Raw genomic sequence first — 25338 nt, 5'->3', positions numbered from 1 at the left:
TTCACAAATCTGTGAACATCCAGAAGGGGAAAGAGGTTGTTACAACATGATCTCTTATACTCTGCCGCCACCTGCTGGCCGTTTTTTGTAACAACTACCATTGCTTCAAGCATTCTCTTCAGTTCAGAGGCTGCATCAAAGTATGCTCTAGCATAAAACATAAAAAATGTATAAATATGTATTTGGGAGAAAGGCCAATTTTTAAAATAGAACACGTTTATACGTTTTTGGGAGCAAATGAGTTAACAATTACGATACGACATCCCGGCCATTTCCCGAGCAGATTAGGGAAGGAAAAACTCCTAAAGCGGCCACACGAGAAGATAATCGAATCGGTCAAGATAATCTTTCAGAAACATGTGATGATCGAGCCTTTGCTGACTTTGATTGGAAGGGACGGAGGATGTTCAAATTTGGCCCAATTAGTTTATTAGAAGAGTTTTTGTAGTGAAGCCTCAGGACTGGGACAAACTTATTTGGCCTCTGGTGATTGGCTTCCAGGAGAAAATCCAACCTTGAAAGAGGACCGGCGCGCCATGGACAAGCTTCTTCACACCACCTTTAAAAGCAATCCTAAGGAGTTCAAGTCCTTGCTATTTTTAGCCTTGCCGAGGGTTCAGGTGAGGAAAAGCTTGCCTTACCTCAATCATCCCCCCCACCCCGCTCGGACAGCAAACACTTGGGAGGATCAAATGCAACAACGATGAGAGGACGCGACGGACCGCGAGCGGAAGGATCGGACTTTCATGTTGGTGGAGGCTATTGATCACAACACTGTGGCTGACACATGGAGTCCCTCGGGCCCGAAGAGACGACACTTCAGATTAACTGGATGCTCACCCACCCGTCATTGGCGCGGATCGCATCTACCACCTGCTGTCTGCCGGGACCTGCATGACCACCACGCAAGATTAAGCAGTCTGATTATAGATGTTACAGACAGCATTGCTACACTGCCTAGCATTGCCTACAAATTTTCATGTTCCCGAAACCAATTGTTGAAATGCAGTTTTGCACACAATTTAGAACAGGAACAAAACACCACCTATGAAGAATTAGACTATGAATAAATAATTATGGGTTGGAGTAGACCTCTTCGATCCTCCTTGTTGCACCCAACAGTCCCGTACTTTTCACTGTTGCTCCCGATCTTCCATCAAAGTCAGATTGGTGTCAAGTGACACTTCATCATCAAAATTTAGCACTCCATACACAAAACGCATTGGTCATGCATCACTCCCACATCATTCTGTCAGGACATTGATGGAGCTCGAGAGCCACTAAAGATGGACACTTACTTTACTTTCACTTAAGTGGCGAAACCACAAAATAGACTTGAGGTTTGTGTGGTTCACTCTGTGACCGCAAAGAAGCTGCAAAAACAAAGAATACGGTCAACTATGAGTCAGCCGCATTTTATCCGTGCAAAAGGGATTACAGTAAGAACAACATGACGAGTTTTCCACTTTAGCTCTAAGTGAAGTGAATCATTGGTCTTAAATGGCAGCTAATGCACATCGCCTGTACACTTGTGCCACCGCCGCTTCTAACCAATGCGGTGTTTCTCAGAAACCCCAAATTATCCATTAGCGTACCCTTACAAACCGTGGTCGCTTCTGACATCCTGGAGTGCTTTTTTCTTGTTTGTTTTTTGCCTCGTCTCTACATCGATTATTTGGGGTCTTTAAAAGATACTCGTTAAATCACTTGCTGCATTATGTGCGGGCGGGTGATGTCATGGCAATATTATATTAAACCTCATTTGTGGTTTCTAGAAGCTGAGTTCAAGGAACAAAATAACACCAAAATACAAGTGAAGATAAAACTCCTGGTAGAGAAACACACAAGTACTACTTGTAAAGATCACACTCTTCAGCATCAGGCCTCAGATACTACCTCGGATTCTGAGAAATTTACTGATGGACTTTTACTCTGCATTTTGTGTCAGTGCCTGTCACATGGAACAGTGACAAAGTCTCCGTAACTACCTTGTAAGCCGAGAAATTTGCTTCAATCCCCCATTTTGTGTAGCGACAAGGCCTTAGATACCACCTCAGAAGTCACGGAATTTACATATACGCTTTAACCGTCAATTTTGTGTAATTACATTTTACACAGAACAGTCACACGACCTCAGAAACTACCACATAAGCCGGGAAATTTGCAGATCCATTGCAACCCTCCATTTTGTGTCCGTGTCTTTCACACAGAACAGCAAACAGGGCCTCAGATACCAACTTAACCTCCTCCAGACAAAATTCCTCACACAAGCATAACAAAGAAATGCAGAAGTAATACAAGACCCAGATATCAGTTCAGACCCAACTCAAAATGCAGTACCCAACACATACAAGATGGACATCTTGGACTTTAGCAATCAATGGAAACATGGCTAAAGCTAATCTCTAATGACAAGGACAACAGCCTGGTCTGATTTACTCCCTGCGGTCAGGTTTTGCAGCTCGGCGGCTGGAGCTCTCCCGAGCGTTTCACCGTGTACAGCGCACATCACCACCAAAAGATAGCGCGCTCTGCGACGGCCCTATCAGAGACTAGCGAGGCTCCATGTTTGTGTTTACCCTCAGATTAGTCACACACGCATCTAAACATCGGCACAATGCAAATTTGAGCTGCGCATGCATTCATGTCTGGGAAATAAGCAAGGCGAGATACGGACTGTTCTGTACTCAGCGCGGGCGAAGTTTGCGGCTCGTGATCAGAGGTCAAACAATGCCTGTGGCGTGCTGACAACAAGTGAGCCAATCAGGCATCATCACCACTTTGCTTTGCCCATTATAGCAGCGGCTGTTCTAACCTCCCCCCTACACATACACACCTCCGGCGGGGTCCGTTTACCCGCACTTACAAATAAAGGTAATTGTGTGCACGTCGTAGGAGGCGGCGGTTAGTGAAAAACGGCGTCAGTTGTTTGGCAATGGTCTGGGGGAGATGGAGAAGTACCCTTTACACCCTGCCTCCATCTATTTCTGGTCACATGGCTTGAGCCCAGAGAGAGCGAGGCGGGAGGCCAGCAGTCTGTGGGAGGGAAAGCAGGTCCGCACAACCTTCACCCAGCCGAGCAAACGGCGGCATTTGCAATCGCACCCACGCAGTGGGCAGGAAGTGTTCGGGTGATGTCAGCTGAATTGCTGGTGATTCAAGGCTGGATTATGCGATGCAGAAAATACAACTTGAAGGCATGTCAGAAAGACATACTTGCCGTTACTTGCCATTGTCCTGAAGGGGTGCAGGAATTATTTATTAACTGCAACTTGGTTGGATTATGCAAAAAGGTCAAAGTATTTCCGTACATTCTGATACAATAAATGTTGGAGTTCATGGGGAAACGGTTCTCAGACATACGCTGATGTGGCTAAATATTTGCTCAGTAGTGACAGGAAAGCAACATTATGAAATTGATGCAGTTAATGTTTGCTTTTGAAACACTTCTCAGAAACGGTACTTATACAACTAAATATGTGACTTCGGTGATTCACATAAAAGCAAAAGCCTCGAGTTGACAGAGTAGATGTCAGTTTGCGAAGAAAAATGCAACAGACATGAAGCGGTTCTCAGAAGTGCTTTTATTTACAACAGGCCATATTTCCTTTCTTTTGACACGCTTGCCATTATCCAACTTCCGTAGCGATATACAATATCTATCAGTATAATGACCCTAGCGGAGAAATGGTAAAAGGTGTGACAATTTACTGCAAGCTTTCAGTGGGGAAAACGTACCGTAGCACAAATCTGCTGGTCAATTATGTAGTCCAAATTGAAATCATAGCATTTAAGACAGCATTATTTTGCACTCAGATAAATGTGATGCCAATAATGCATTTTCAAATGGGGCTTTTTTTTTTTTGTCATGAGGAGCAAATGTGTCAGCTTTTGTGTAGCCTTTCCTTTCCATTTTAGGCTAATTTAAGGCCTGTCCTTGGCACTTAAGACTTTGCTTCCTCTGACACAAAAGGTTCTATTTGGCTTGAAAGAGGCTGTACTCATATTTCATATAAGGTGTCACAAAGCTGAGCTGTTGATTTAAAGCAGAGTATGGCCAGTGGGAAAGATGAAGTCTTGTACTATTTGTTGCATTCATTAAGATGTTTTTTTCCCTGAAATTGGTTATTTTAAAGCTTATTTATTAATATTTTGTTTATTTTTCTCATTCATTTTATTAAATTGAATCTTGATTTATTGTTGATAGGAAAATAAAATGCATAAATAAAACACACATATATATATATATATATATATATATATATATATATATATATATATATATATATATATATAGTCTACCCATTTTAAAGCCCAAGATCTGTGGAACAAGATCGATAAAAACAAAGATAAAAAAAGACAAAAAAGACACTTTTGCCTAAACTCTGAGTTCCATTCTTCTACTTCCGTGGCTGGAGTGCACAGTAGTTGCTAGTGCACTTCTATAAGTGCACATCCCGCGTGTAGGAGGAACTCCTCCGGATAGCGGCTAAATAGAGCGAGTGGGGGGACGAGGGGAGATAAGCAGCTGTTCGGCATTTCTTGGAGGAGCGAAAAGTCACTCAATAACGCCCGCGCAAACAAAAACATTTATCGGAGCCCACGTTGGCCTATTGGCCCGCCACGGCTTCCCACTACGCATCCGGAGAGGAGAGCTGCTAATATATGCGCTGTATGACGCTAACTTTTAGCAATCAAGAGATGGATATTTGTGCGTTTGTGTGTGTTTGTGCGTGTATGTGTGTCACCTGGGAGGGAAGTAGTAGAAGTTTGATTTAAGTTTGACGGATTTCACCCTGAAGCAATGTCTTTGACACAGTATGTTAATCAAAATGGCTGCGTTCACACCGACATCCATATTAGGATGTGAAGCAGATTAAAGCAACACTGCAAATAACTTCATTTGTCACTACAAAACTCACAAAGGCAGCTATGCTAATATTGCAGTTTAGCGAGCTAGCTGCTACTGTCGTTGGTGAAACATTCACTAAGATTCATGTCGGTGATCTGAAGATAAAAAAAAAAGACAATGCGGAGACAAGTTTGGGACCTTTAAAAACAATGTGATTGTGAACAGATTAGTACAGCTGAGCTGACTAACGCAAGTACAGTAGAGATATCGTTGATTCATGATAGTAGCAAGTGGCTAACGTATGGATACAATTTTCATGCTTCTGTGCCTATTGAAGCGCCACAATTGAAATGTCATCTTTTGTGCTGCCTCTGTGAAAAAGCTGTCTGCATGACATGGGCATAGACTACATTATACTACATGTTTCCAATACGGTGACCACGGCATACAAAATATAACCTTTAATCTAATGACAACGATGAACTGTCCTTTGTTTCACAGGTTCAAAATAACGCAAAAGTTAGTTTTTGATTTGCTATAACTTCTTGTCAAGGAGTGTTAACTTATTTTTTTTTATCTCATGTCATCACACATCCAATTAAACAGTATTTGACCAACAGAAAAAACAAACAAGAGCTAAAATTTGGTAAAACAGGTCAGCATTGCCTGATGAGCCTTTTTTTACAGTACGTGATTTTTTTTTATTTGATAAACTTGTGACCCCACAGTGCATTTTGTAAGGGTTTATGCTTTTCTGTCAGATCTGATCTGAGGAACTAACAGTTGCCCAGCCAGAGTCATCAGTCCAGGCTTTGCTCGGCATACCGCAAAAAAAAAGAAAAGAAAAAAAGACTCAATTTGTAGTCCCAAGATTCAGCTGAATCACTATTTTGACATGTGCAATGGACAGGACGGGCTTCAGTTTTGGGTCATGAACAGACACACCCTCCACTTCATTGTACCAGATACATCAAGTGCACCCGTAAAAAGAATGTTCTGATATGGCTGGGTGATAATGCTTACAGCTGAGTGACAAAGTTCCATCGCATTTCATTTTCTCCATGGTTAATACCTTGGCCTACTAGAACTGTATTTGGGGTGAATCGTAGGCCCTTGAAATGGTGGCGGGCGTGTGCTGAATCTAACTATATCCACTGTAAATACTGTACAGCTAAGTTCCACAGTCTTAGCCTTAATGGTCTGCTCTGAAAATGCTTAGTAGTAGTTTCAATTAACTGTCACTTCACCACAAAGTACGCAGCATTGTTTGTTTACCCTTTAAAACAATTCAGTGCAATAAATCCATTTCATTATCTCAATTGTTGTTCACTTACTGCAACTTTTAGACGTAATTGTACTTTTTAGTGTTATGTTACTGTAAGTGAATTTTATTGTCACTCCACTATAAGTTGTGAGTGAGCAAGACTGTATGACTTAATTTGCGACTTTCTTAATCCAACTAATGATCATTAGTTATAGTGGCTGTAGTGCTAGTAGTGGTAGTACTGTAGTGTAGCAGAGTGATAGTACTAATAGCAGAGTAGTGAAGGTAGTGATAGCTGTAGAAATTATAGTAGTAGCACTTGTAGTATTGTTTTTGCAAGAAAAATAATGATGGTAGTGGTACTAATAGTAGTAGTAGTAGTAATTGTTGTAATATCAACAGTGTGAGTAATATTACTAGTAGTGAAAGAATATGAGCTGTGGTAGTGGTAGTGGTAGTAGTAGTAGTAGTAGTAATAATAGTGATAGTTGTAGTAGTGTTAATAGTTGGGGTACTTTGTAATACTAGTATTAGTAATAGTGATAGTTGTAGTAGAAAGGGTAGAGTAATACTAATATTAGTAATGGTGGTAATGGTATAAGTAGTATTGTAGTCGAAGAAGTATTATTATTAGTAGTAGTAGTAGTAGTAGTAGTAGTAGTAGTAGCATTGGTGGTAATACATACACGTGATAGGGAAAATAGTAATAGTGGTAGTCATCATAGTCCTAGTACTGGTAGGTAAGACACGTCACAACTGCTCGCTTCTGAGGTAGGCGGCAGTCGTCGACGAAACTATTCAAGGTAAAGCACAACCTTTTTTGTCTTAAAAAAGAAAAAAACACAGGGCGATATAGATTTGTAGACAAGAGGAATTTATTTAGCCATAGTACTGGTAATTGTTGTAGTACTAGTAGAAATAGTGGTAGTAATAGTTTTAGTAATAATCATAGTATTGCTAGTAGCTGTAATATTTTTTAAAACAAGAAAATGCAATAGAAGCAGTGATAATAGTGGTGGTAGTTGTAGTACTACTAGTAGTAGTAGTAGTAATAGTAAAAATACTAGTAGTAATAGTAGCAGTAGTAGGTTAACTTATTAAGGTTGACTATGTTCCTTGTGTATGTACAGTAAGACCAAGAGTGTATTTAAATCCATGTAAAGGTCCAGTGATTGATTGGCTTGTGTGCAGATTGCGTGACTCATTACCACAGCATCAAAGTTGCTTTCAAAGTTTTTGCATCTGCTCCCCAAACGCAAGCATGAGTTTGGAATCCCAACACACGGGCGGTCACGGACGGAGACAGCTGCAGTAATGACTTGTTCATGAAATGCCCCAAAGCGTGTGGACTCATTTATTTTGGCCCGACACTGATTAGAACCTCTGCTCAACTCAAACCCCGACACGCTTACTCCCCCCCCAGGCCAGGTTAGCAGGAACATTTAATAACACAAACTTTACTATTCGTCATTGCAAGTTCACACCAGGCAATTAAGGAGAAACTCGAATGGCTTCTACAGACACACACACACAGTACACTTGCTTTGTGCTACTACATTGGACAGCCTACATGTCAATCATTATATCAAATAGCAGTAACTAGTGGGTGACGGGTCACTGGTGGTGTAGTGGTACATTTGTCGGAATTTGGTGCAGGCAGGGTGGTTTCAGTTACCACTCAGTGGTCGTGTGAATGGATGTCTGTCTCCCTATGTGCCTCTTTTTTTCTTTACATGATAAGGTGCTCTATAAATAAAGTTGACGACTTAACTTGACTTGTTAATAACTGTTGCCAATTACCTTGAATAACTTTTAAAAGCAAATTAATTAAAAAAAACAGAAGAATTTAAGACATTTAAAAGCAAAAACAAAGAAATAAAAAGTAGCTTTCTAAAATTGCTAAAAGAATGTACAGCGCAACAACATGATTTTGGAAAAAATTGATGATAGAAATGCTCTTCATCATAGGTACGGGGAAAAGCATAGTTGTTAACCTAGATTGAATAGCATTTACACTTGGGGGTAACTGCAGTTCTGTTGACAGCGTATTCCTTTTGCGAGCAGCATAACATAACATAACAGCCGAATGCTGATGCACCATGTTTGCTTTGAAATCTTGGCTCCACGAATAAACCTGAATCTGCAACCGCAGAACTAACTTAGTAACTAACTAACGAAATGAGTTTACAGATTACTTGATTTTAAAAGTAACTAAGTGAGATTACAAGTTACTTAATTAGTCTGCTTTGACCTAACATATTTGGCTGTTAATGTTTTTTTGAGTTGTTTTGTGGGTCAATAACCCAAAAAGTAGCATCAGTAACTTTGTAACCCAATTTGGATTATCTTTGACCCAACTATTTTTACCTGAGGCCTTGAACAGGATATTATGTGGTACAGAAAATGGATGGATGGGAATTTAGTCGTTCCTATAATACAGCCAGTCAGTTTCATTTTTTTAAAAGACAAACATCAAAGCCCATCTAATTGTATTGTATCTCAGTGTCTGGCCATTAAAAAATAAATTGTTGTTTGTTTCACCTGCAAAGTTCAAAAGTGCAAGTGAAAGCTGGCCCATTAAGCCCGTGATCATAAAGTACCTGTATTTTTGTCTTTTAAAAGCCCATTCAGGTTTTGAACTTATATAGTAGCGACACATTCGCCAGCCCCAAATATGGTCATCCATCTTCCTGCTTAAAGACTGGCACATGTCCCACTTTCCTGAGTCTTGACAAGGTAAACAGAGAATCATTTCACTTGTAATTAAAGGTGTTCTCCGGCTGGCCAGCTGACCCGAGAATGAAAGTGACATTTAGCAATAAGAAAATGTTGCCTGGTGGATTTTAATGAGAGACTCTCCCTGCGTCCTACCGCCCAACAGGGACTGACCTTTCGTGCTCCACCATGACGACACTCCCTTCAGATTAATTCTCTTTCAGTCGCATTAGAATAAAGCGTTGCCCAGCCATCCAGCCATCTGACCTTTAATTTGACACAGGCGGGACAAAGACCAAGCCGGAGAAGTGGCAGAGAAGACTCCAAAAGCTCGAGACTTCATCGCAACATCATTTTGTTGAGGGGCCTCGTTTGGCGCGACACAAAATATCACCGTAACGGAGAGTGAATTTTATTCTGCAAAATATCAGAATCTCATACAAACATTGTCAATTATTCATCATTCTTCATTGAACTTCCGTGTATACATAATTATGACAGGCATTACTTGTTACTGGTCAGTCTGAGTCACGTCATTCAGCCGATGTAGAGTACACGGTTGTGCTCGTAGATTTACATAAGCAAGATTGAGTAACATGCTAACTATTAAATGCAGCATCAGTGATTCATCAGTTATGTAACATTTTCAAGCAAGAATTGGCAGATGTCAAATATTACAACAAGTTATTAGTCAGTCAACATGTCAGTAATCACACACAGCACACTTTAAAAACAGTTGGGTGAAAAATAACCCAACTATAGGTCAAAAATGGACTGATCATCTAGTTGGGTGAAATTGACCCGACTTTCTGGGTTGTTTTTTTTTACAAAATGACCCAATTTTTCGTAAAGTAAAGGATAAGACCAATATTTAGGAGTTGTTTTACACAAAAAGGCTCATTTCTTGACTCAAAGTTGGCTCAAATTGACCCATAAGGTGGATCTGTCCATTTTTTATCCATAATTGGGTTACTTATGACCCAATTGTTTTAGAGTACGCTAGCGGTAGGTCAGACAGGTGACTCTTAAGTTAGGCAAACAATGTTTACATGCCAATCAACAGACAGCAACACATATTGTCATTTATTTACCCAACAAACATTAAAAGCACAAGTGCTATTTATTTCTTATTTTTAATCCCAAGCACAATTGGGGCGCGTCAATGTCGCAGACCCGTTAACTCAACATGCTGTAGTGTTAACGTGCTAAATGAGCAGTTACATGTCTTTAAATAACAACCATCTGTTCACATCTACCATCAAGCGTCCAAATCACCCCCCAAACAAGCATATACTTTTCAGATAGAGCCATTTTTGCAGGGAGAAGCGTGCTGAGCAAGGAAAATTAAAATGCCTGGAATAGATACACAATAGCGAGCGTGCATCGTCAGGCAAATTAATTAGACTCTACACTCGGCTAATTGGGCTAAAATGTGTTTATCGCGTGTGCCTAAACACTGGCACCTGTGGCAAGCACGCATGAGGCCACCGTCAAGACACAAAGCCACATTATGGACTTCGCCCTGCATGCGCACATACTCCAAATCCAACGCTAATGTGGCTAATTGTACCCGCCGGGGGGTTCTGTGCTAACACGTTCACCCTATCAGCAGTTACAATGCATTACACAGTGGAAGGCTGTGCAGGAGCATGACAAAAAAAAATGTGTGCGAGTACCATACTGTGTGGCAGCATGGAAAAGTTTAAATAATGGAAAAAGACTATAGTGGCTCCAACGTATTGATAAAGTCATTCGTATATATCGGTAAAATGTAGGCCAAATGCTAAAAACTGAATGTGTTCCCATAATGCCACAGGGTATTTTCCTATAATGCCACGGGGTAATCCCATAATTGCACATGCGCAAGTCAATACCCCGTGGCATTATGGGATTTTTTTTTTTTAAGACAATGCTTTTAGCATTTAGCAATTGTTGTACCAATACATTTGAGTGGCATTAGCAAAATATTCGAACCTTTTGGATCACTTGAACGTGTTAGTAAAATGTAGGCCAAATACTAAAAACTGATTTTCCCCGCCCCAAACAACTAATCTGTTCGTTTGAACGACAACTAATATTAGGGGCAGACATTACAAGATGTATTTCTTTTTGGCCCCTTTCATTTCATTTCTTTTATTTTAAATAATTAAATACATGAACAAATGAAATGAATTAAATGAAACTGTTGACCCAATATTGGCAGTTCCACAATTGTGTAAAAAAAAAAAAAACAATACAATACAATAAAAACCCATTAGGATGAATTCAAAAGCAGTATGTTGGTACCATCATCAACCAAATACTTTTTTTAAGTCAATATTTTTTACTACCTGTCCTGTCCGCAACCCACCAGTTGAGAATCGCTTGTTTAGTAGTATGGAAAAAAAAATAGGAAGGGAAAAGACAGCAGAAACCCGGAAAGGTGCTGCGTAGGACAATGGAATAAGCATGGGAGGTAATTAAAACGGCAATTAAATCAAGATAAACTTGTGCTATGATTTTCGGGGGGCCGCTTGGCTGCACAGATCTTTCTGACTGTTTACCGTGTGCGCTCAGTCGATTTTAATCATCGGTGTCAAGAATAAACAACAACCTGTTCATGTCGTGTTTGCATCTCATTCGCAGACGTGATCAAATATTTAGTGTAAGCGTACGTTGAGCGACGCCTCATACGGTAATTTACATTCAACTTTAACGCCAGTCAGACAGCAAAGGGTTAAATTAATTTAGTTTACGCACTGCTGGAAATCAAGTTTATTTTAGAGCTGTCATTGTAAAGCAAACTCATTTAGGCCACAGCCATTAAGAAGGCAAACACTTTAGAGGAAAGTTGACTTGTAAAAGTAAATATAGCTGAGCTTGTGTCTTTAAAGACATCAAGTCAAGTTTATTTTTATAGCCCTTAATCACAAAAGCGCCATCGGGCTTGATGAAGATTAGCGACCCCCTCGACATCGGACATTTGAGAACCAATACATCATACTGTTATTAAATATACAACATTTACATGTATTCAGTATAATTATTTATTAAAGAGTTTAATCTCATAAATGCCTGAAAAGTCCATTCCTCCAAACCAAAGTTGAGCTGCAGTTAAAAAATATATCACACTTTTTATTAATGAAAAAAAAAAAGAGAACATTTGTTTAAAAAAAAAAAAAAAAGTAAATCACGCTGGTGTGGCGCATCCATTCCAGGATATTTTAAGTCAATTCCAGTGATCCTTCAAAGTTAAGATAATAATAATAATCATCATCATCATCATCATCATCATAATACGATAGAGAACCCATTCAAGATATTTTGCTGACTTATAGCAAATTTGAACCAGGCATATGTAAATTTGCGGGTTTTGTTGACATTGCATGTGGGCGGAGCTTGGAAAACAAGTTAAACAAACTTCCATGAAACATAAACCTCTAATAATATATGTAATAAATGGGTCAAATCGTGCCAACAATCCAGCCGCCAAAGACAGTTTCACTAGCAAACATGACATTTGGCCGGCATGTCCACAGACTCAGAGAAAAGTCTCAAGAACACATGCCTTCAAATGAAAAGACACGAGAACTGCGCCATTTTGGTTTGGGTCAGGCTCAGTGTGGCCATTTCCAATATCCCCTTCTTACTGGCTGGGACAACACGGTCTGGTTGTTTTGCTCTCCAGTCAAGTGTGCTGTATCTGTGTTCACATCTTTAAAAATAAAAGAATGTATGAGGAGACAAGCGACAGGGATTAGCACATTCATTTTTAGCAACAGATCACCTTCGAGCTACATTAAAAGCAAAAAAAGCTTGTGATGTTTACAGCTCGGTTTGAATGCAACATAGCGATGTGCCAAAATAAAAGCGTTTTGAAAAAGGTGCTGATCTTGCATCTTGTCACCATCAAGCACATTCATATTATTTGTTTTAAGCTCAAGCTAAATGTGTGCATTTTGAAATAATGAACACGGACAGCTTTGAACTCAAAAGCTCTCGTGCCACTGAGTCCCTTGTTTTGTAAATGCAGGTGGATGGTTGCTGGGTGACGGGCAACGGGTATGACGACAACGACGATGACGATGATGTTGTCAAGCAATATTAATTATTATGCACAAGGCCGACCTCATTGAGGTCCGAATCAGAGGCTCAGCTGGTGGTTTTTTTCTCCTGGGGTCGCTCTTCATCACAAGTGGAGGCCGTACTGGACGCAATCACACAGTCAGCATGCGCTTTCATCTATTACAAATGTCAATCATCCACTCGCCTAATTAAATTATTTTGATTTAATCCGTTTTGCGCTTGACTTCTTTTCATTTGACGTGTATTTGACAGAGTCATTTAATGGAGGTCTGCCCTTTATAATAAAATGTATTCAAATATTTTATGAAAATAAATACACTGCAGTACATTCAACTTCAGCAATTTTTTGTTGGACTTATAATTAATACTTTTAAATATTTTTTTTCTATGGCACTTACCTATAGTGCATTATAGCAACGAAGCTACTTTTCTTTCATTACATTTAATTTTCAATTCTCGCGCATGAGTTTTCAGGGACATCAAAAACAATTTTGAATCTTCAGTGAACTCAATGTTTCCGTCAAGACCAAAGTGAATTTGTTTTCACACACCCGAGAGACAAATTCCCGAACTCCCTCTTTAACATAACTAATGTACATTTTTTTCGGTCAACATCTAATACTGTTTTGAGGCTTCAATGAACCAAATATGCATAATTTTGTAAACATCACAGTCAATCAATTTGGTCTTCTTTTTTTTTTAACATGTCGACGACAATTTAGAAGTCAACAAACCTCACTTTGGTGTTTTTGTAAACATCTAAGTCAGATTAGTCTTGAATGTACCTAACGTACTTGTTTCATTTTTATCAGTCAGTTTATTTGTCAATGAACATAATTCACTTGGTTTTGTAAACATCACAATCAATTTACTCTTATATATTTTTTTTACAATAACTACATTTATAATTGCAAGCACGGGTCTGAACGGAGCAATCGATCTTTGCCAACAGCCTCTGAAAATATTCCCATCCACACTCTCTCCTTCATTCTCTCTCACTTGTTTCCTCTTTTTGTCAGTTTTCTTTACAATTGTGCTGCGTTATTGTGGTTCAATAATAAAGATAAACTAAAGCATATTGTACAGTATGTGGAGCTTTAAAATCGTTTGCAGTTCTTCCGTTGCAGTAATTGCTTTGTGTGTGCGGCAACTGTAATTTTTTGCGGTGGCCCACTTCAGTCATGTTCGGCCATGTTGCTTTGTGTGTGGCTGACCTCCCATAATGTACGTGTTTTTGTAACCAAATAATTTTGAAACTTCAACAACCCCAACCTGCTATGTCATATACTTTAAAGATTTACATTTTCAATGAACTTAACGTGCGTATTTTCGTAAATATCAATGATGATTTCATGTCTTCGATGAACCTCTACATGTTTGTGTATATATCAATTTCCAGTCTGTATTAATGAACCTAATGAAGGGTTTTTCATTAACGCAAAAGTCAACCTAGTCTTCAGTAAACCTAATAAACGTGTTTGTGTTTTCATAAGTACGGTGTTTAATAGGCCTCAGACACATTTTCGAACACAATGGAGACAACAAATAAGGCAAGATAAAATAAGATAACTTTTATTAGTCCCACAATGGGGAAACTTTCAAGCTTCAGAAGCAATAGCTGATAAGAAGGACATAAAAAAAAAAATAGCATGCAAGGAGGACACATAAAACGTACCTATTGTATATGCTCAAGCACATTAACTCTGTTAATTGTCCATTTTAAAAATGAAGGTAAATTACTTAATTAGTATGTAAGGAGACACCTTTTAAACAAGAGGAGAGTAAAGGCTGCTGACTGTAGCGCTAAATCACAGCAACAGGCTAACGCGAATGTTAACATTTGTTTATTTTATTCTATGCCTCTACACACTCAAACCACGACAGGTGAGTGTATACAATTATGAATAAACATCTTTATGGCTATAATTAATCTTACAGTGATAGTCAATAATAACAGACGCTGATAATTAGTTAGCACTGATTGCCACTAAGAGACGTCAACGCTTTTAGTTGATTCGCTTTGGCCAAAAGTGATGCGAGAAGATAAAAGTGGAGGGAGGATTAATATGTTTCATTAAACGCAAACAATTTTGATTAGCACTTCCGATCACCCACGCAGATAAAGTGGACACACGCGCGCGCACGCGCACACACACACACACGCTAAAGCTGAGCCGTGAGATGGCCTCATAAATCTGACGGGTCAGTCGAGTCTTGCATTGCTGCATTTACTTTAATGTTGCCATTACGAGTTATTTCCTCCAAAGTTGCCCCCAGTAAACATACTCTTTACACGGACGGGCAGGGCTGAGGGGAGCGCAAATGGAGCATAGGACTCGTCACCGGTCCATCACTGGACTGACACATGGAGACGCACCACCATCCCAACTTTCTATTTTCACAAACTTCAAAGACAATCGAGAAAGTTCAATTACGCAATCATACGGTTTGTAAACAGCAAAAACAATTAACAGTCTTGCACTAACCTAGCGTTTGTTTGTTTGTAAACATTAAAGACAATTTAGGACTAAGACTAACTTAAGGTACTTGTTTCTGTAAACATCAAAAACGACTTTGAATCATGAATTTACCCAACTGACCTGTTTTTTTGTAATCTGACATAATTTCACACTGTAACCTGGTGGGCATCTTTCATATGCAGTAGAAACAATCTAGATGCTTTAACAAAAAATAAATAATAATAATAGTCAATTGAGTCGTCAAAGAACCAAGATTATTTTAGTTAAGCCCGTATCAAACTAAGGAGGCGAATATTTGCAAGTGTCGGCAAATATTTGCAAGTGTCGGCGAATATTTGCAAGTGTCGGCGAAGGTAGTAAATGCACACTTCCGTCAGTTTGTCAGGGTCCGTTCAAGGTTCGCAAACGTTCGCTCAACATTCGCCTTAAGTTTTAATGTTTTTTCTTGTTGCAAGGAAAGTAAGAAAAAAAAACATGAAAACTTAAATGAATCCTCACGAACCCTAACGAGAAATCAACATTCACTAGCTTCGCAAACAGAATACATTTAACCTGAAATTGTTAACAAAATAAAACAAACAAAAAACTGAAATTAAATTGTTTTTATTTGTCAATGAATTTAATACATGAGCTTTTGGGGTTGATTTGAAATTTTAATATTATTGTATTACCTGGAGAAGAAAGTAGTTTGGGAATTGTTTAATTTTGCTTCAATACTTAGCGACATGGTTTTTGTTTGTTTTAATCTGGCATCCCACAAATATTCCATATATTTAAAAAGAAACTAAAACTAATGCTACAAATAATAAAGACAAAACTAAAATGACGCATTTCAGATTATTTTATTTTAACTACTAAAAACTAACTAGCCCATTTTAAAAACGAATTAAAAGTAACTGAAGACGACAAAGAAAAAGTCACAACAAAATAAATATATAATGAAAAATCCAAAACTATTTAAACCTTGCTGGGAACATAATGTATGACTTTTTTGTCAACATGAATGAATGAATGAATGAACACAGAAAAGAAAACACAAACATCCCTTTGAAGAAATCATATTAACCGATGTACAGGCAAAAGATCCGAGCTTATCATTGCCTATATTCTATATCCTTAATAATGAGTCACAATAAATTTACAACAAAACTAAATAAATAACTATTGCACTCACATTATAGTTCCTAAATGGTTTACATTTTATCATTGACATTTTAAGCATGAATTATTTTACATTTGAAATGATTCTTAAACCTAGCCTATGTGTCGTGTTGACAACAATGTATATGTTTTTGTGAATTAACCTAGCACAGGGCTAAAAAAATAAAATAAAAAATTAATAAAAAATTAAGCCAAATTCAAATCCATACCTGCGCTTTTGTGAGGCAGCAATGCTTACGACTCCTTCACATGCAGCCCGTCACAAAGTACAGATCACTTTCAGTTGCTGAGTGCGTGCGTGTTCAGGTAAAAGACTGTGACTGAGTTCCTCGTGTCGCGCTAACTCCTAGAAAAATAACAGTGCGATAACAGGCTGTCATACGCTAAGACGTCAGCCTTTTGTTAAAGAAATGACTTTGCTCTTCGCCAGCGCGCCGCGCGGCCCTGCCGGACAAATTGTCCATTTAGAGAGCGGCGGCTAAATGGAAGCACGTCGCCCCTCTTCTTCGTCTTCGGTATGTTGAGGCCGCGCAGATAGGAATCCAATTATCCAAGGCAAATAATGGATGTCTCATTTAAGACGGGCGCCGTTCGGACGCAGTAATGGTGCTGTCGCCCCCCCCTCTGTAGCTTACCACATGCCCCAAAAAACACTCTCTATCAAGAGCATCATCTTGTGCTCAATGTTCGACTCGTCAAGCCACGCAAGAGCAGCAAACTTTTCTACTATTTGATTTTTAACACACACAGATGGTCCAGTTCATAGTAGATGACGTAAAAAATATATATATTGTTCATTACCAACATTTTAAACACATGTATAATTTGTTTTAGGAGATATATGAATGAAGGTTAACTCATTTTAGTGAAAATGCAACAATTATAGGAGTTTTGCTAATGCATGCAAAATTCTGAGCGGTGGGCAGTAGGTGGCACACGGGCCATACTTTTCCCACCGTTGGTATACAGAGATATAGACTGGATATTTACTCACATGAAGCGTAGGTGTGGATTCTGAGCAAAGGCTCGGGGCTGGATCACCCTCAGGTTGCAATTCATGATGGTGCTGCAATGGAAAAAAAGAGAGAGGGAGAAAAAAACGGAGAGAATGAGCGTGAATGTGTGAGCAAAGCGTAAAAGGGCTACAGCGTGGGAGAACACAAATACTGTTTCCATTTATTCTCATTTCCTTTTTGGCCTGTTTGTGTGTGTGTGTGTGCGTGTGTGTGTGTGTGTGCGTGCGTGTGTGTGTGTTTATTCGGTTTTAAAATTATGTAACTCAATCCCCCTCCAAAAAATATGTGAGCAGATGCATTCTGGCACAAATTCTGTATCCATTGCAGCGCACATTTTTCTTTTTTCTTTTTCTTTTCTTTTTTTAAATCAAAGGCGCTTTCAGTTAACAAGTTTCAAGTTGTCAGTTTCAAGTTGTCAGTTAATAGAATGTATGTTTTTAAAGATAAACAAACCTGACAATTGTTTTCAATGAAGCTCAAAGAAAATATCTAGACTTCAAACAACCCAATGTTTATAAACATCAAAGACAATTTAGGCTTTAATCAGAGGTGGGCAAACTCGGTCCTCGAGGGCCGGAGTCCTGCAGGTTTTGGAGGTGTTATCACTTCCAACACAAGCTGATTCCAATCAACAGGATCGTTACCAGCTTGCTGATGAGCTGATCATATATCAGCTGTGTTGGAGAAGGGCAACATGCAAAACCTGCAGGACTCCGGCCCTCGATGCCCACCTCTGCTTTAAATCAATGACAATTTAACTTTTGCGAGTGTCGTAAAAAGAAGACGCTGAGGACGTTTAGCGGTTGTAATGTATATGCCAAGTCTGGAGTGGTGCCGTTGCGCATCCACAGGGAAATAACGGAAAGCGTAGAAGAAGAATCAGCGAAGAAGACGAACCACTGATCTGAATATATGACAGGATAGCCGATAGGCCAAGACTTTTGAAGCCGCGAGGCCGCCATATTACTCCTCCAAATCATACGATCCTGTACATTTACAGTATCGAAATTCAAGAACATTTGAGACAGTACTTAATAGAAAGAGCATAATTTATGATGTTTTAAATGTGTTAAACATAAACAAGAGGACTTCAGACATTTTACAACTTGCCTTAAACACATCTATAAATGATATGCTTAATGATGTTTACAGGAGGAAACTTGTATATATTTTTTTTTATTAAAGAATTATAACGAATTCAACAAAAGATGACTTCCTAATCTAAGATTGTGGTCTAAGGAAGGGAGCAATAAAAGAAAAAGGGGTCTTTAAAGTAGTTTAGTCTGCTCGCGAGATTGGAGGAGTAAGATGGCCGCTTCAACGGCTTGCACCGATCTTTATATTATAAAGATCGGTGGGAAGAACACAAGAGAAGTGACAATGGTACAACAACATCACGCAAAATATTTTGCTGTAAAAGCATAAGCAAGCTAAGGACACGGCTATCCGTTGTTGTTGACAGACTGGCGGTTCGTGCGCAGTCACGTGAGAATTGGAGCATATGTCATCAAACTACAACGATGCGTCGTCATCGAGCTGCGACCGCTACGTCCTCTCTGGAGGAGCAACCCGCATGTGGTGTCCACATTGGAACGTACGGGACGCGTTTTGAAATCTTCCCACTCTGGAGCTCGATTACAAAAGTGATTGCGGTTTCAAGCTCCGAAACGGCGCCGCCGTACGGCCGAACTGCCCAAACGGTAAGAAACTTGTAGGAGATGTAGACCAGATGGGCGACCATTTTTGTGCATGGCACTGACTTCTGAAAGGAAATGTACCATCCCTTCCACTAACACATCCCCGTGTCGTGATGAACTGTATGTCTTGTTTATATACTGTATTGAAGACAATTCAGTCGTCAATAATATGTTGTATAATCCGTATGTTATCAAAGACAATTTAGTCTTCAGTTATGATACTGTGTATGTTTTTTACACATAGACAATTTCTAGACTTCAACATTCGTGTATCCTTTAACAAAGACAATCTCCATAGTGAGTCTCCAAGGATCTTCACAATGTCAGAAAATGCATGTTTTTTTCTGTTTCTTTGTTTCGAATGACTTCATTTCATTGAAAATGAAGTTGCGTCTCGTACAGATAAAAATGGGGTAGCAAGTGCATTCTGACACACTCTTGCTCACTAGCAGGAGAATCCACTGCAGCGAGTCTGAGCAGTTCTGCCTCATCGAAATCCAATTTCAATTCCGAATTTTGATGTCTCACTGACATCATCACCGCGCGCCTGGAAACCAGCAAGCTATTTAAATTCACATTGCCTTCCCATTATGCCTCTGTTTGTATCAAACATCGTTTTGTTTTTTTTGGTAAATTTGAAGGACAACTTTTGGTCTTTGTGCGTCGTGTATGTACATCACAGAGAATTTAGCAATCAACCGAACATAAACATTGACATCTAATGTGTGTTTTTGTCAACAGCACAATTTCCAATCGTCAACAAACCTAATGTGCATTTTAGTAAACACAATTTAAAGTTTTTGATTAACCTAACCTCCATGTTTCATAAATAAAGACTATATGTGGTGTTCAGTACACCTAACACACCTGTTTTTGTAAAGATAAGGGAAACATTACATCCAAATCCATTGTGGTGGTGTTTAAAACCAAAAAGATGAGAATTGTTTCACTGTCCCAATATTTATGGACCTGATCGTATATCGCGGTGTACAATTTATTGTCTAGGTATTGAAATTTGTTCTTATTTTGTGTTGTTTTACTCTATTAAAATCTGTTATCATTTGCCTTTCCTGGATAAATAAAGGTTAAATTAAAACAAATATTAATTACCATCAGCACATAGTCAACCTATTATGTGTTGATTTTAAATGAAAAAGACTACTATGTGATAAGTTTGCAGCTCAAGAGCGCCCGCCGTCGTCATCATCATAATGTGGCACTCTGGTGGATATTTTATTTGAATCTATTCGCAATTAAAGCGTCAACAGAAACATGCGCAGCACCTCTTTCATTAGCGCACTGCTCTCTGGCATATTTAACAATCCGATGTTTTTCATGAATGATCGCGTCTCATATTGTCGTTATTGAAATGTGGAATAATGAGCGTCAAACTGGGCTACTGGACAGTTACGGGGCTGCAAACCCACACCCTCGCCCACCTCCCTCGCCAATCGCCACCCCGTCCCCCTATCACGGAGGCGGCGGTAATGAGAAAAATGCTAATTTGCTGCTGGAGATATTACACTTGGCCTCCCTGATGAGGGATCACCGGGATCAGGGGAGAGAGGCCTGCTCCGAGTTTTGAAAGGGCGGCGGAGGAAAAAAAAAAGAAGAAAAGACAGGAGGTAGAGGTCAGCAGGTAGCCATTGAGAAGTGGCGGGGGCAGTAGGAGAAGGCCGTTGTGGCAAATTGCAGGAACACAGTAGGACGGTGGTACAATATTTTTTGTTTATTTCTTTTTAGATACGATGGCGTATTAGGGCCACGTACAAATATATTTTGGGGGAAGGTGGGAGCAATATTACGGGAAAAAAACTCGCAAATTTGCCGCTTCATAAAGTTATAGTCTAATGTGAGGATTTGTTGGTGGTTAATGTGACACTGTTTATAAAATGAAAAGGTAGGATGGAGACGGATTCATTCTTAATTTACACTTTACTCGTCATACACGGCAGCTAGAGCGACAACACTTCCTGATCTAACCAATCAGAAGCTAGCATACTTGAGGTAAATGCAAGTGAATGACGAAAAAAACAGCAGATCCGACATCAATTTAGCTACTCAAAAAAATACCAAAATGTATGAATGTGTAAATAATAATTCTGGAAATATAACTGTACAAGTAAATATTTATTTTAACAAATGAACTTAAATGCTTGATCCTCAGCAAAGCGAGGTGTCTTTGTCGCTGGCAGTACATAACTTCAAAGTGCAAATGTTTAACATGATATGGTTAAAGCCATTACTATCTCCTTATTTGAAAACCTAACCAAAAAGTATTGGCACAAACATTCGAGTAGTACGCTACGTGTATTATCGGAAGTTCCTGAGTTTTTTTTGTCACTTAATAAACTCGCAAATTTGCCACTTAATAAACTCGCAAATTTGCCACTTAATAAACTCGCAAATTTGCCACTTAATAAACTCGCAAATTTGCCACTTTATAAACTCGCAAATTTGCCACTTTATAAACTCGCAAATTTGCCACTTTAAAAACTCGCAAATTTACGAGTTTTTAAAGTGGCAAATTTGTGAGTTTTTTTTCTCAGAATATTGCCCCCCACCATCAAAAAAATATATAGATTTATATGTGGCCCTAATACGCCGTCGTAATAGCATTGACCTTGTTCCCAAAAAAAAAATCTTTGACCATGCGTTCTAATCACCCAACATAACACCAACATAATGTAACTACCATGTGTTTCCAATAAATGCTCAATAATTAAATAACTGCCTATTTTAGAGATTAAAAAGTTGTAATGTTATGAGAATAAAGTATTTTTTAACCTTTAATTTCATCATGATTTTATCAGGCTGAAAATTCCTAATAGTAAAAGGATGAAGTTGTATTGTTCCAAGATAGTATTTTAAAAATGTAAATGAGGGGAAAAGTCATATTTTAACAAGCATATTTAAAAAATAGAATTTTAATGTCATAATATTACACCTGTAATTCTATTTTTTAAAAATTGGTAATTTTAATGTTTTATTTTTTTTTAATAGGACTAAGCGTGCAATATATGTGTGCCAATCATATTAGAGCTTTTAATTGGCCCAAAACTAAGGTAGGGAATAGTTATTGACCGGAGTGCAATATGCAAATACGGTCGGTTTGCTTTTTTTTCTTTTTTTTTTTTAAGTGGTCCGACATCATAATTTAGTTCAAATTATTCCACAGACGCCACTTTGAGAAACTATCTTAGATCATTTTCATACTTTAAGGAATCATCATCAAAAAGCCTATTGCAATGATGTTGCTAACCAAAATAGCAGCACCTACAAAAGCACATCAACAGTCTCAACAGAGAATTAAAGTTATTTGTTAGAAACACCTTGCCTGCATTTAATTGTACATTTTACACTAATATTCTTATCATTATTATTATTATTATTATTATTAGTTTTTGTCACATATGATATACAATGTATCAGACCAAAACAGTCTGTGGGACGTCATAATATACTTGCTTTGTATTGACATTTGTTTGACTGGACTTGTATATATATATATATATATTTGTTGTACAGAACCCGTACTTTGATCATTTGTTAGACACTTAAGTTGCATTGAAATGAATTTCTTTTACTGCTGCCCTTTTTTGTAACTTTTAACAAACCTTCCTCACTGCTTTTCATTAGCACTCCAGCGAGACGCCATACTGTCGTCTTTTGCATTAAAAATATGTCTTGGTTTCATATCATGTTAAGAAATATTTGTCATACTTTTTTGGGGAATGAGCTTTCTTTTCCCGAATGTAGGAGAGACCGTGGAAGGAGTTGGGCGATGACCCAGTGGACATTCTATCATCTCTTCTAACAGCTCGTTACTGACACTCACAGTCTCTGCAGTCCGGTGTAGAGTTCCATGTCCACATCCCGCAGCGTCTGCAGTCCCGTCCAGTTCTCGATGTGTCTGTGGAGAAACAGATGATTAAGCGAGCTGCAAAAGAAAAAGTAAGTGGTACTTAAAAATCCATAAACATTTAAATTGCAATTATCGGAAAAGCCGGCGACAGGATGCTCTCTGCCGGCCTAGGATGGATGTAATTGCGCAAGAGGCAGTCAGCGGAGTTAATCCGATGCGAGGGGGCCGCGGCTGATGATGCTAGACTGGCGGGCCCCCCCACACACAAGAATGGCGAGACGCTGTTAAATTAGCTTTCGGGGGGGGGGGAAACAAAGAAAGTGTTTGTGTGTCGATGGAAAATGAGCAATAAACAAGTAGACCGGTGGAATCGTACAAGAGAAAAGAAAAAAAGTGGCACGCGGCCTAATTGCTTTGTTTTGATGTTAACTGACAACACCCAACAAAATCGGGGGGGAAATGCTTTTTTTCTTCATGTCAACAACCAGTGAAAGCCAAATCAAAGATGTACACAACGCAACTCCAAATGCATGTGATGTTCCCCACCGGGCATCCTCCAACTGTCTGATATCCTACTCTAAATAATTTGCTGCTGAATTTCTAAATATGCTCACTTTCAAAGAAATTAACAGCTTAATAGACAATAAAGTGAATTCCCGCTATATTGTGGTTTATCGCTCATGCCCTCAATACATTGCAACTTTTTAAAATGTTTTTTTTACTATAGTCTAGAGGCAAGTTACACACCTTCAATGTAGGAGCATGTTGCGCCGCAGTAAGGAGCTTAAACGTACGTTTATATGGAACCGCATAACCTCCACGAGCTTGTTTTTAATATGTCGAAATGTGTTTACAATGTGCAGGAAGAGTAAAACTATATTTAAAAACATACTTTTAGATGGTCTTTTTTCACCTATCATGGGTGACTATTTGGATTTCCCCAAAAAAAGAGGACAATGATAAATGATACTCAAACTTTACTCTAAGATGCTATACATTAACATATGCGTCCTCTCTATGGGCAGAAAATAAAACTCTCTTTTGAATTCTTACTTCACAAATGAATGCATAATAACATAATATTCTAAGAACAAACCTTTTTTGCTACCGTGACCGAATTTTTTAAATGTATTCATTTTTTTGTTTTTGTGGGCTTAGGAGAATCGAACTTGCCCCACGACCCTGTCTCTAGTTTCGGAACACCAAGCGCTACCAGTGAGGTAAAACTAATCAACTTTTTTCTTTAAAAAGAAAACAAAAAACAAAAAACAAAAAAAGACTTTGTAATAATAGCACGCACATACAAAAGCCGCCTTTAACTCCACCCCTCCTACATTCCTCGTGATCAACTTGGGAACAGTCCGCCGTCTACCAATCGCCGTAGCAACACGTGCAGACATTTGATCCCTACACATCAGTGCACAAGCAATTACCAATGCTCTTGATCTCAACCGCTAAGCGACATGCTTACAAAGGCAGCCGCACACCGAGCCTTACGACTGATCTCAACGGAATTGGACAATCATCAACAAACAGGCAGGAGTGAACCCTCGCAACAAAAAAAATGTGACCTTTAGGTCATCAATATTATTTTATTGAACAACAAACACAATTGCAGGATTGTCAAACAAAAAGTGGATTGCAATGGCGGCAGTAGCGATATTTAGCAGTCGCCGGAGGATACAAGAGGAGAGAGGGGATAAATCTCCTACGTGACGAGTGTTGAGTTACTTTGTACCTCTTTTCTACAGCCTATATTGTAAATTTCCATTCGCAGTGTTGATTTAACTCCAAAAGGTGTACTGTGTACTGACATGACGAGTCCATCTGAATCTAATTGTCCCCTCATTTCAATTAAATGAAAACTAAGACTTCTATACTTTGTATGATTTCATAAGTTGCTGAATAAATGAAACCACATCTGGGCTCAAACTGATAACCGAACTATAACAGTTGTACCGTTCGCAGTTCCGAAAATACGCAACACTTGGGGGCGCTCGGCTTCCGCTAAAATGTCAAATTCATTCAGACCAAACAAAAAGTATAAAACTTACTTACGCAAACTACCTTTAAAAAAGTACGAATCGTTTCTGGGGAAATGAAAATGTAACAATATTTTTCAAAATGTGAAAGTACTCCATTCCACGACTACACGTTACTGGGGGAAAGTAATGTTACTTTTAGTTACTAGTTACTTTCCCAACACTGTACCTGACAAAGGGG

At 38.8% G+C, this 25338-nt stretch overlaps 1 protein-coding gene across 2 annotated transcripts in view; it reads right to left on the bottom strand.

The window, feature by feature from the left end:
* The window catches only part of ntrk3b (neurotrophic tyrosine kinase, receptor, type 3b), a 234992-nt gene that overhangs the window by 131869 nt on the left and 77785 nt on the right, over positions 1-25338 (bottom strand). For both annotated transcript variants that reach the window (XM_086071367.1, XM_086071368.1), the window contains exons 4-5: positions 23089-23163; positions 17532-17603 (exon numbers count right to left, since the gene is read on the bottom strand). In XM_086071367.1, the coding sequence (XP_085927493.1) occupies positions 17532-17603; positions 23089-23163 (147 nt within the window). The remainder of the gene's footprint in view (positions 1-17531; positions 17604-23088; positions 23164-25338) is intronic.

This window comes from Leptonotus elevatus, chromosome 3 (genome assembly GCF_054856555.1).
Source record: "Leptonotus elevatus isolate MCC_2025b chromosome 3, RoL_Lele_1.0, whole genome shotgun sequence".
Lineage (NCBI taxonomy): Eukaryota > Metazoa > Chordata > Actinopteri > Syngnathiformes > Syngnathidae > Leptonotus > Leptonotus elevatus.
The sequence above is the reverse complement of the archived record's forward strand: the minus strand, read 5'-3'. Positions and strand labels throughout refer to the sequence as shown.